A 13,311-nucleotide genomic window follows, 5' to 3' on the forward strand; every position below is an offset into this window, starting at 1 on the left:
TAATGAACTTGAGAGTCAGATGTAGATCCCTCTCAACCTAGGTATACAAAAATGAACCTCATATCTCAATCACAAACACCTAAGACATTTGTGCCAATTTTTCATTTTCTTGTTTGAAATCTTGGTTTTGTTAATACTTGATATATGCACATTAATTAATATATGTTCCATCTAAGGCTCCCAAACAATTATAATAAGAAACATCAAGTCAATTTCAACCTTTTTTTTATTATTGTAAATCATTTCCTAAAGTTGACACTTATATAAACATACTTTAAAACTTTTCAACCTTCCACCAGTACAATTTTCTACAACAAGAGTTGGCATTTGAAGCAAGTTACCTTGTATCCGCAAGACTCCATTTAGAAGAGAATCGAAATACCTACTTACTGTCTCGCCATTGTGAATTATCCTATTCTTCACACGATGAGCAAATACGTGTAAAAACATACAAACTTGTTCCTCCACACTAACCACAGAATCATTTTTCAATCAAAGCAATTCACATAGTAGACTAAATATTCTTCTATCCATTCGCAGTTGATTAACAAAAAACGACTCTCATTTATGATAAATGAACTATCTTAAGCACATATCTTTTATAATGCCTATAAAGCGTGACACAGACATTTACTACGATCCTAATGCATGCGATGACTCTTCTCAAGTGCATTTGTCTGGCATGAAGTATACCAATAAAATTTGTCTTTCATCCATATCAAATTAATAAAGCGAACAAACACAAAATATGTTTAATTAGTAGAGATACAACCTAGCTAATTGAAAAGATAATTAGATTCAATATGGATCAATTATGAATACCTTACACGTTTTGATTGCCCAAAGTACTTATGTACTTGTTTCTTGGCCTCGAAAATCATTAACTACCAAAAACAAAAATTAAAAGCATTAGCACATTAATGCAAAACTTAGTTAATAAAAGCTTATGCAAATATCTCAAGCAATAAAGAAAGAAAACAAAGAATTGCAATTTTCTCTTGTTTCTGCAATTATGTACAGTCTCTTTGAGTTTTTCTTTGTCAAGAAATTGAAGTATGAAAAACACAAGCTAGTTCTCTTCTCTGCATTGACTTATTCTAGTCTTGCTAATAAAAAGCTCTACAGTAAAAGAACACAATCATAAACTAAAGAAAACCATGTTTGAAATTTAAGCTATTGCAGCTTTTAATATATGCAAAAGACGTCTTGGAATCAACACAGTTACTAAACCAAAATCATAAATTAATAAACAAATACTAAACAAAAACTGTCATCTCAAGAAAAATTTAAGTGTCAAGAGACAACATTACGAAAAGACTATTATAACATATTTAACTATAGTAGGACAAGTAACAAGGAAGCATGGTATTTGAAAGTCAGAACCAGTATTACAATAATGCACATTAATATCTATATGTATGACATAAAAACTTTATAATAAACACAACTAATAAAAAAGGCCATGACAATAGACCAAAACATAACCAAAAATTTGGATGCCACTGCAAGCAGTTACGAAATTAGAGTCAAACAAGTTCATTATCAAATGGTTATCAATAGGATCTGGTCCCTGCCCTCTCTGTCCATCGATTTTATGATATTTTTAAAACCAACTAAAAGAAGAAAAAAAACAAAAGATATTACAATAAACATGTCCATTGGTCTGAAATCTTATTAAAATTTGTTCAAACAACAAAGTATGTCAAAATTAAATGAGCACTTCTTTTAATAGACTTTATTATAAACAATTTACGATCCACTTGAGAGGAAAATATGGTCAACAAGAGAGATTCTTTTTTTTTTCTTTTAAATGAGAATGATTTTTCTTGGCATGTCGTATAGAAGGAAAAATTTTGGAATAAGAAATAATATCCGAGAAGAAAGGGAGTTGAACTTTGTCTCACCCTCAAAAGTCAGGCTAAAACAACAAAAATTGAAATGTGCTCTCTGTATTACTCCCCATATCTCCCACCACTCCACATATGTTATTTTTATCTTCCATACAAAACTAAGGTGTGAAATCCTAAAGTCTTTAGCTATATCAAAAAGAATAAATAGGATACTTCCCCCTGAACTATGACCCATGTAGAGTTTTCCCCCTGAACATTTTTTTTTTGTTTTGGAAAAAAATTCTTCCGAACTATAAGAACCATTGCAAATGTCCCCCTTTAGTTGCATTTCGTTCATTTTTTAAAACATTTTGTTGATTTAACACTGATATAATGCTAATCAAACACAATTCAATAGTCCGGGCAAGAAATACATGCATAGATAGTAGTCTAATGATAAATTCTGAAAATATATATTGATATTCTTAGAGCTCATGTTTGTATGTTTAATGTCAATAAACTTGGTTTCAGTTAGCTTAAGTTAGTTAAATAGACCTTCATATAGCAACTATATATGTAGTCAATAGTCAGACTAGCAAACTGTTTAAAAAATGAACATAATATAGCTAAAGGGGTACATTTGCTATGATTGTTATAATTCAGGGGGAATTTTGTCCAAAAAAAAGTTCAAGGGGCAAAACTCTACCTCGGTCATAGTTCGGAGGACAAAATTCCTATTTATTCTATCAAAAATACCATACATGCAGATACAAACCAATACATTCATATCCATAGCATACCTTACTCACAGACAAAAGTTTGCTTGTGGACAAACACAAAACTTAGTACACTTTGGTGATACTCATTTGTTGCATGATAATTGAAAGAAAAAAAAACACAAATTAGCATCGACAGAATTATATTGTGTGGGTTATATATATAACATACATCATACAAACTTCTCTTAATCATTTCTAGCGTCAATGAATGGACTATGGTTTGGAATTTAGATAATAAAAAAGGTCATGACAAATCTTGATGTTGCTCTGTCAAAAAGAGAGGGCAATATGATTTAGTGACAAAATATATATACATGACGATGCACTTTGTGCAAATATTATGCTAACCATTATAAAAATAGATTTGATATGGTGAAAAACAATCCTAATATTCTCAGCTTGACTTAATAAATCAAAGTTAAAAGTTTAAAACCCAGTTTAAACAGGTCCAACTAATAAAAATTTATTAGTAATAACAAACGATGTGTTGCAAAATCACCTTAAAGAAGTACAAATGATAGAGCAATCTGCAAAGGATGTGACTGTTATAATTTGCTTAAGCTATTATCAACTTTACTTTTCACAAGCTTCAAATCAACCTCTGCAAAATCAACTAGCCAAAGCTTAATTGCTTTTGATGCACTCATCATTCTTCAAGTTCTTAGCTCTTATCATCATGCAAAAGCTAGCTTTATAAAGAAACAAAGTAAAAAATACATGGTCAATTACTAATAAACTAAATATGACACTTTTTACTCTTGGCCTGGTCTTGGACCCCACAAACAAATCAGGTCCAAAAACATTAAATCCAAAAGTTCAATAGAGAATAAAAGTCCAAACAAACAAATCCTTAGACTTGTTTCATTTTCTTGGGTTTGGGTTAGACTCAGTTTTGTTCTTGAATAATAATCTCACTCTCTTGAAAATGAAAATTATGTTCTTATATGATTGAACAAGTCCTCTAACAATCCTAACCTTAATTAGATTTTAAACTAATAATATTGTATTAGTGGGTAGCTAGCATTGAACTTATAAAGAAAGTGGTGTGTTTATAGATGGAATAAGACATGTCAAGAAGGAAAATACACCACAACCAAACAGAACTAAAGATAAACGTAATAAGTTATTCTAAAACAGTACCATGGGTAACCCATCACTCAATTGCATCAAACTCTTGAATAAAAACAACTATTGAGGCATTCAATATAACTGTACTTCATAACTACATTGAGGCATTTAATCAAACAGGTAACAGACATTATAAAATAATGATTGATGAAGCTTAAAATCAAGTGGAGAAGATGGAGGAAATTTTTCAATAATCTTAAATTGAAACAGTAGATGAAATATAGGTGAGAACTGAAAATGAAATGGAGGAGAAGATACAAACCAGTGAGAACTGAGAAAGAAGCTCTAGCCCTAGAGAGTAGAGAGAGAAACAATCCTTCCTAATCCCAAAGTTGTGACGGGATAAAATAATACCACCTAATACCTCCCGTAAGGTATTATTTTAGGAATGAAATCCCTCTTCCTTCATTACCACAATGACACGTGTTCTAAACAAAAACTGAAGTTAAATGAAATTATTTAGGGGTTACACTTTTTCTTTAGACCCTTTGCTTTGTTTTATTTTGACAAATTATTTTTTGGACCCTGTATTTTGTAAAATTGTTCAAATAGGCTCATAAACCTAATTTTGATGAACACAAAATTAAATATAACAACACAGTTCTTAAACAGAATGACTGTATTTTTGTTATGAGTTGTTAGTTTGATGAATTATTTGTGATTCTAGTTAAAAAAAATTTAATCAAAATTGAGTTCAGAGATCTATTTAAACTATTTTAGAAAATACAAGGTCCAAAAAGTAATTTTTCAAAACACGGGATCTAAACAAATAATGAAACAAAACACAATATCAAAAAAATATAAACTCAATTTTTATTAAACTCTAAAACCAAAAAATTGTTTAAATTCAATCCAATTTTTGTTTGATTTTATTTTAAGAAAAATTACCACTTTGGCCCTTAGTTTAAGTCAATTATCATTATCATGCTTAACATTGAATTAAAAAATACTAAAAATAATCATCTTTTTTTAAAAAATCAAATCTAAAATAAAATAAAGGAAAATTCTTTGGTAGGGGCTTCAAAAAGACCCCTACCGATGAGACTCTTTTGTGTTCTCAACCCGGCGCGATTTTTTTTTATGACCGTGTATATTGTAGTTATTTAGAACATCCTGCAAATTTTCAGAAAATTTTGAATAGTTTATAGTACCGAAAACTAGTTTAAAAACAAGTTGTTGCACGCGTGACTAATTTTTTTATGCGCGTGAAAAATAGCATGTTTAAACCTAGTTTTCGGCAATGTAAATTATTCGAAATTTTCTGAAAATTTGCAGGATGCTCTAAATAACTACAATATACATGATCATAAAAAAATCGCGCCGAAAATTGTTTACGGGTCAGAAATACAAAAAAGTCCCACCGGTGGGCTCTTTTTGAAGCCCCTATCATAGAATAGTCATAAAATAAAATTATATTTGTCATTTTATTTTTATTAATATATTTATAATTTAAAAAAACCATATAAAAATTAATTGAGAAAATCTAAAATTAAATAAATAAAATCCAAAAGTATTTTTTTTAAAAATAATTATGTAATTAATTATATAGGACAATTCTTCTATATGGACTTCACTTTAAGCTTTACTGGTAGAACTCTTAGTATTTTTCGACCCGTGAACAGTTTTCGGCGCAATTTTTTTTATGACCGTATATATTGTAGCTATTTAGAGCATCCTGTAAATTTTCAGAAAATTCCAAATAATTTACCGTACTGAAAACTAGGTTAAAACATGTTGCTTTCTACGCGCATAAAAAAAGTTAGTCACTCGTGCAACAACATGTTGCTTTCGGTACTGTAAACTATTTTGAATTTTCTGAAAATTTGCAAGATGCTCTAAATAGCTACAATATATACGGTCATAAAAAAAATTGCGCTGAAAATTGTTTATAGATTGAGAACACTGAGAACTCTACCGATAAGGCTTAAAGTAAAACCCTTACGTGAGAATTCCAATAATTATATAATAGGTGGTGCATATGGAAAAAAACGGAGACCAGCCGTAGATATTGGAGAGGGACTGCTGCTGCTGCTGCTCATTGGGCTTCGTTCCTGGGTTGGTGCGGTTGGGCCGCGTGGCTAGAGCTGATGATTGTAACTGGGCTTAACAGGAAAGTGGGCCGAACGCTAAAAATAACATATTTTAATCTATTTTGTCAGTTTTACCATTTTTTTAATTTTCTTTTCTTTTCAATTTTTTGTTTTTTTTTTCTTCCAAAGGCCAAAAATATAATTTATTTCCTACAAAATATCAACAAATTAAATAATAATAATAAAAAATATACCACATTAATTCTTTAAAAATATTTATTAAAACTCAATTTATTTTAACACATAAAAGTGCATATTTTTTTACCACCTTAGCGATTTAAAAAAGAAATGAGTAGTACCATTAGGTGTCAGTAGTTGAAACTTTGTCTGTTTAGTGAATTATTGATATTAGTTAGTGGCAGACACATACAACTTGCTTTATACAATTAATTTACTACATCCAATCCTATCTTATCTTCCAAACCTAATAGATTATTCAATAAGTCATGGCTTCACTACTTTTCTCATATACACAGTCAAAAACAAAGTCCATTTTCTTGTCACTTTCTTAAGTCTCAGAGTTCATCATCATCATCATCTCTTTCTCTTGCTGCATTTGAGTTTTTCATTATCTTTTTCTACAAAAATTAAAAAAAAAAAAAAAAACACTACTCTTTGGTCAAGCAGTCAGTCAGGTATATTATTCCCTACTCTCCTTTCCTTTTCTTATCTTTTGTTAAGTAGAATAATTTTAATATTTTTCTTTATTTATTGTTGCCTTTTGCAGATCAATTTGCCACTCATCAATTACATCTTCTCAATCTCAACCAAGTACTCTTCTTTCTTTTAGATAAAAATAAAATTAATAAATTATCTCTCTTTCTTACTTTTACAATCTTTCGTGTCCATTTGTTTCCTAATTTAAAAAAAAAAAAAAAGTATCAAAGACTTTTCTTCTGTCTTCAGTTTTCCATTGTACTGTTGTTAAAGAAAAATCATCTTTTGGTTAGATCTTGTTTTGATTCTTAAATTTCACAAAATTCGTTTGCTGATTACTATTACTGATTAGGTGTGTGGCTTGCTGTTGAAATATTCATTCATTTTTCTCTGCTACTTCAAGTTGTTAATCTCATATTATCATCTTCATAATGTGTTCTTGCTAATTCGTAGTACAAGGTAATTGCTACTATGGAAATTGTTATTTCAATTGCTGGGAAAATAGCGGAGTATACAGTGGCACCCGTTGGTCGACAGTTGGGTTATCTATTTTGCTACACAAGCCATGTAGATAATCTCAAAATGCAAATGCAAGATTTGAAGGATGCTAGGGAAAGACTGCAACATCGTGTCGAGGAAGAGATAAATAATTGTCAAGAAATCGAAAATGATGTTCGAAATTGGCTGAGCAGTGTTGAGCAAATCTCTGAAAAGGTTGACACATTTCTTAACCAAGAAGACCATGCAAAGGTTGTGTGTTCTTCTTGTGGATCCATTTTTCATTTGGTGACGCGACATCAATTGAGTAGGAAAGCAAAGAAGGTGGCAATCGATGTGCTTGCAGTCTCAGAGAAAAACAAATTTGGTTCGATACCGATTTCTTATTGTCCTCAGATAGAAAGTTCATTCCAAATAACCAAAGGCTACGAGACTTTTGAATCAAGGAAAGAAATTCTGAAGGACATAATGGTGGCTGTGAGAGATGCTAACAGGAGCAGGATAGGATTGTATGGAATGGGTGGAATTGGCAAAACTATGCTTGCCAAAGAAATTGCCAGACGAGCTGAGGAAGAGAAGTTATTTAGTAAGGTGGTTATGACGACTATTTCTCAGACACCTAATATAGAAGAGATTCAGCAAGAGATTGCCGAAATGTTAGATATCAAAAAGTTTGGTGAAATAGAGAGCACAAGCAAGAGAGCATATCGACTTCGACAGCGATTAAAGCAAGAAACAAGTATTATGTTAATTCTCGACGATGTTTGGAAGGAACTCGATCTAGAAGTTATTGGAATCCCTGATGAGTGCAAAATGCTACTAACCTCTAGATCTCTAGATGTTTTATGCAGCTCTATGGATATTGTTGAGAGTAATAATTTCTCAATTAAGGCATTAGACTCGAGGGAATCCATAAGTATGTTTAAGAAAATAATTGGAGAAAAAGTTGAAAAGCCAGATTACAATGATTTGGCACATAAGATTGTTGGGGAATGTGCAGGCCTGCCAATTGCCATTGCAACAGTGGCACGTGCTTTGAAATACAAAAAGAACTTGGAGCCATGGGCAGATGCGTTGCAACGACTACAAAGTTCGAACTTCACAGGGATTGATGGAATGCATGATAAAGTTTATGCAAGTATTAGGTTAAGTTACGATTTTCTCGGGAGTCGTGAGGATGAGGCAAAATCATTGTTATTGCTTTGTGCTTTACATAAAGAAGATCACGAAATAATGGTGGATAACTTGATAAGATATAGTATGGGTTGGGACTTGCTTCAAGACGTCAAGGAAATGAAACAAGCAAGAAATAGGGTGAATTCATTGGTGGATAAATTAAAATCTCGTTGTCTGTTACTGGATGGTGCAAGTAAAAATTATGTAAAGATGCACGATGTCATTCGTGATGTCTGCATATCAATTGCGAAGGAAGATGAGCATTGCATGAATAACATTACAAGTGCAAATGTGGATGCGGAGTTTAATATCCACGAAAGACATAAAGGATCTAAAGCAATTTCTTGTCTTGAATATGATCTTGATAAGCTTCCTGAAAAATTGGAATGTCCTAGATTAGAGTTACTTCTTCTATCTGGTAAGCCTTTGAAATCGATTTCAGACTACTTTTTTGAACAAACTAGGCAGCTTAAAGCTTTGCGTATGAGCGGTTCACACGTAAGATTATTGCCGTCGTCTTTTCATTTGCTTCAAAATCTCCAAACATTATGTCTATGTGGTTCTTCTCTTATAGACATAGGTGTGATTGGTGACTTGAAGAATTTAAAAGTTCTTGATCTCTCTTGGTCTAGTTCCATTAAGCGGTTGCCAAAAGATATAAGTAAATTGCGGCGATTGCAACTTCTAGATCTACGAGGATGCTGGAGTCTAAAAGTTATCGAGCCGAATGTCATTTCTAATTTGACACAGATTGAAGAACTCTACATGCCAGACACATTTACCGAATGGGAGACTGAAGAAGGCACAATGAAAGAAAGAACAAATGTAAGTCTTATTGAGATAAAAAGTTTGCAACGACTGAAAATTGTATATTTGTCTGTGCTAAGTGAAAGTGTTTTGCCAAAAGGGTTGTTTACTGAAAAATTGGAGAGATATCGAATATCTATTGGAGGTACATACGAAATTTTTGTTGAAAATGAAATTTCAAGGTGGTTGCACCTAAATCTCTCTCAAACAAGTGAAATAATTGCATTTGGACTTGAATCGTTAATGAAAAGGTCTGAATATTTATCATTAAGGAGATTAATGGATGTCAACCATGTTGCTCCATGTTTGGATAAAAATGGTTTTCCTAGATTGAAGCACTTGATCCTTATACAGTTAACAAGCTTGGAAATGATATGTCATGGAAAACTCCCATTGAGCTCGTTCAATGAATTGAGAAAGGTGGAAGTGAGGTCTTGTGGTAAATTAAAGAATTTGTTCCCTTTTTCGGTCGCCAAATTACTTCATGAAATTACAGTAAATCAATGTGAGATGATGGAAGAGATAGTCAGTAATGGGGGAGAAAATGAAGGTGATGATGAAGCTGCCCATCACATTAACGAGTCTTTGCAATTACGCTCATTGTCTCTACATTCTTTACCAAATATTGTCCAATTCTATTGCTCCAAGTTGAAGACATCTGGCGAGTCTTCAGTACATGATTATTCAAAGCCTTTATTTAGTGAAACGGTATAATTCTCTATGGTCATTATATAATAATTCGTAAAATATTTATTTTGCCTGAATATATGTATGCTATATTTTTCATACATTTTTACAATATTTGCAGGTTTCTTTATCAAACTTGGAGAAATTGACTGTGTCGAGAATGAATATAGAAAGGATATGGCCAGACCAACCTCTATCAAGTTTTGACCTACAAAACTTAACAAGCTTGACAGTACGAAGTTGCAACAAAATAAAGTATTTATTTTGTTTTTCTATGGCTGAAAGGCTTGTAAACTTGAAGAAGCTGAAGGTACATGATTGTGTGGCTATGAAAAACATTCTCAAAAGTAGGAAACTACAAGAAGAAAGAAGTTCGTTGGAGAATAAAAGCTTGTTCACTAACCTAGAAATTCTTAACCTCTCCAAACTTCGAGTTTTTGAAACATTTTGTTCAGAAGATTCATGCATCAAAGAAGTGTCACTTGATAACGATGAAGAGAAGATTGTACAGAAACAACACCTCTTCAATGGAATGGTAAATAGTTAATTTATATTTTCTTTTTTTTAGAACTATTTTATAATTTCAAACTCCTTTTAACATTTATATAATATAATATAGAAAATAAGAGAACATACATCTTATAATTAATTTTTCAATTTGATCCACAACTTAAAAGATAAAAATTATACCTAAAAATCTAATAATAGAAAATTTAAATAAAAAAAAAGTCAATCATCGAAAATTTTCTCTAATATATATTAATTTTGAAATTAATTAAAAATATTAAAAAAATTAATTTTAAATGCATGAACAATTTCTTAAAGCGTCATTAAACAAAACCTAGGTAAAGACTCTTGAAGTTTAATTGAGTCTCCAAGAACAACTATATCTATAACCCAAAAGTAATGTAATTATGTTTCTTATAGTCCGATTATTTTGAAGTAACATGTTTGTGATTCTATTTGTGTTTATTTTCAGATTGCATTTCCCAACTTAAATGAGTTGAATGTTGAAAATTGTAACAATTTGAAGTATCTCTTATCAACAGCCATGGCTCGAAGTTTTGTACAACTCAAGAGATTAGATGTATATAATTGCAATAACATAGAAGAGGTAATAGTCGATGATGGGGAATCATTAGGTGGAAGCAAAGAAATAATATTTGAAAAACTAGAATTTCTTCGGCTTCGGACTCTTCCAAATGTTATAAAATTTTGTGATGGAGATTGCATAAAATGTCCATTGTTGTCTGAACTGGTAATACAAAAATGTCCTAGGCTAAAGGAATTTATAAGTAATTATATGGCTACAAAGGCATGTACTACCAGTGAAGAAATGGGCATGATGGTGGCGGCTAAACAAAATGTCTTCAAAGATAAGGTATATATATAATACTTAATTGTCTTTCACTAATACCTACTAATTATCTATTTTTCATAATATAAATGATAATTGCATGATTTTAAAAATTAAATACTTACTGCAATTGTAATTTCACAAAAATAATTTCAATTGCCACTGCACATTTAAAATACAACTTTGAATCGGTGGAATTGACACATGATAACATGACAAGAATTATGAGGCTCTATCTAAAAATTAATTGGTGATTAGTAGAGTTACCAATTTTTTATTAATGACTCAATATTCTTACATTTTTTTTATGTGGGACACCATACTCTAATAATAGTCAAGATATTTATTAATTGCTTTGCCAAATGAATCAATTAGTCTATTAATGCACTTTTAATCCCTTTTGTTTGTTTTAATTTGTAGGTAATTTTCCCCAACCTAAAGGAATTGACAACTGATTGGAGTGAAGCAGTAAATGAGATATTTGAGATCAATAGTAGTCAATCTTCTTCAACAATCTCCACCTTTCCCAACCTTTCTGAACTTAACATGGAGATGGCATCTCGTGATAAACCAATTGCTCTATCAGATGTCAAGTTATTCCTTCACAAATACCACAATATTCATACTCTTCGATTGAGCGGCTCTTTTGTGGATGGACTTGAACAACAACAACCTAGTGAGGCTTATGAATTGATCAACACTGCTACGTGTTTGAAGACACTAAGTATTGGGGGTGCTGATATGCTGAATCATGTGTTTGGGGACCCAAAATATGCTCAACCATCACATACTATTCTCTTTCACAATTTAAAATATCTCACTATAGTCAAATGTAGCAGATTACAGAGCTTTGCACCGTCGTTTATGTCTTTCCACAAATTGAAATATCTGACAGTAAGAGGATGCCATGGGCTGACGTACTTATTCTCCTCCTCAACAGCAACCACTCTGGTACAATTGAAACATATGGTTATACAAAATTGTAGAAGAATGAGAGAGGTTATTAGTACAGATTATTATAATTATGATGAGGAAGGCCAAACAGAAGCAGAGAGCGAACACCATCACTTTGTTTTCCATAGACTGGAGACATTAAGGCTTAAGAATTTACCCAATCTCAAAAGCTTCTACTCAGGCAATAAAGTTATGAGTTTCCCAAATTTGGAACGATTATCTGTGAGGGGATGCCTTGATATGATGAGTTTCTCACATGGAATTATAAGTACCTCAACATATTTCAACACAATCAAGATTATTGATGGTACTGAGAATTGGGAGGGAGATGTCAACACCACTGTAACAAAACTTTGGGAGGACAATTCCTATTTGGGATTAGGACGTTTATTCTCTCATGAAATGGTAATTTCATTCATTTATTCACTGTTAGTTTTTTCTGTTTTTGCTTAGGTGTATTTGGTGGTGTATTAGTTAGTTGTTAACTCTTTTTTCACGTTTCAACTGAGTTGAGCAGAGCAGAGGCTTTTCTTCATTCTTTGCCTTTTACTCATATTCTTTACTGAAAACAATTTTTGTATAATCCAGTTTATGATGTCAACTTGTTTATTAGGATGGTGATGATGATGATCAACACTGCCAAGGAAATGCATGAAGCTCAAGCATGGATGCATTGGCCTGATTTTGTTGAACAAGAAGATCAGCCATATTTTATATATGGATTGAGTTAAGATGCATATATATGGTAATCAAAATTGGAATATATATATATATAATATATAATTGATAATTGAGTGATTGATTTTGGTTGGTGGTGATGGAATAATCCTCAACTCATTTTAGGGTTGGTCTTTGTTTTGCAGTGTCCCTTATAACTTATGGTGTGCGAGTTGTCGGTCCACAAAAATCTGGGTTGGGTTCTCTTCCAGTTTCGAGGTCGGAGAAGACTTGCCTGCCTCTGTGTACGATTGGAATTTCTGGGTTCGGTAGAACTTTTGCTTTGCGTTCTCTTCATAGGGTTCACTCTTATGTTTAAGAATGAATGTTGGTTCTATTCAAGTCGATATGTGAATGTTATGCACTTTTAAACATATAAAATAGGACTAATTAATTCAATTTATTTTAAACGTAGTTTTTAGGTTAATAATTAATTATATAATACGTGGCCCAATAGCATATGAAAACGTGTCTTCCCGCTGACACTCAACGAATCTAGCTGGCACTTAAAAACTAAAAGTGTTCAGTTGCAACGGAAAAATAACGTTAGGGTGTTTGACCACCAAATTTTTTTAATGGAAGTATATGTGTAACAAACCTAAAATATTTGGGGATTATGCAGCCAATATTTC

The 13,311-nt window shown here is 31.8% G+C and overlaps 2 protein-coding genes across 7 annotated transcripts in view; one reads left to right on the forward strand and one right to left on the reverse strand.

The window, feature by feature from the left end:
* The window catches only part of LOC133781365 (uncharacterized), a 94,646-nt gene that overhangs the window by 1,842 nt on the left and 79,493 nt on the right, over positions 1-13,311 (reverse strand). For 2 of the 5 annotated variants that reach the window (XM_062220334.1, XM_062220336.1), the window contains exons 1-2: positions 3,999-4,136; positions 823-884 (exon numbers count right to left, since the gene is read on the reverse strand). The exons of 2 other annotated variants lie outside the window; for them this stretch is intronic. The gene's annotated coding sequence lies outside the window, so the exon portion shown is untranslated. Of the gene's footprint in view, positions 1-822; positions 885-3,107; positions 3,977-3,998; positions 4,137-13,311 lie in introns of those variants that run through there. One more of the 5 variants, XM_062220335.1, reaches the window with a different exon arrangement.
* Positions 6,191-13,089, forward strand: LOC133781355 (disease resistance protein At4g27190-like). 2 transcript variants are annotated; one of them, XM_062220318.1, is made up of 8 exons: positions 6,246-6,461; positions 6,554-6,597; positions 6,937-9,672; positions 9,773-10,186; positions 10,631-11,032; positions 11,429-12,367; positions 12,576-12,707; positions 12,826-13,089. In XM_062220318.1, the coding sequence occupies exons 3-7, from the start codon at positions 6,955-6,957 to the stop codon at positions 12,615-12,617; spliced, it is 4,515 nt and encodes a 1,504-aa protein (XP_062076302.1). In that variant the 5' UTR covers positions 6,246-6,461; positions 6,554-6,597; positions 6,937-6,954; the 3' UTR covers positions 12,618-12,707; positions 12,826-13,089. The 2 variants fall into 2 exon arrangements, with proteins under 2 accessions (XP_062076303.1, XP_062076302.1); XM_062220319.1 differs by lacking the exon at positions 12,826-13,089 and having other exon boundaries at positions 6,191-6,461; positions 12,576-12,678.

The sequence above is a fragment of the Humulus lupulus genome, chromosome 6 (genome assembly GCF_963169125.1).
Source record: "Humulus lupulus chromosome 6, drHumLupu1.1, whole genome shotgun sequence".
Taxonomy (NCBI): domain Eukaryota; kingdom Viridiplantae; phylum Streptophyta; class Magnoliopsida; order Rosales; family Cannabaceae; genus Humulus; species Humulus lupulus.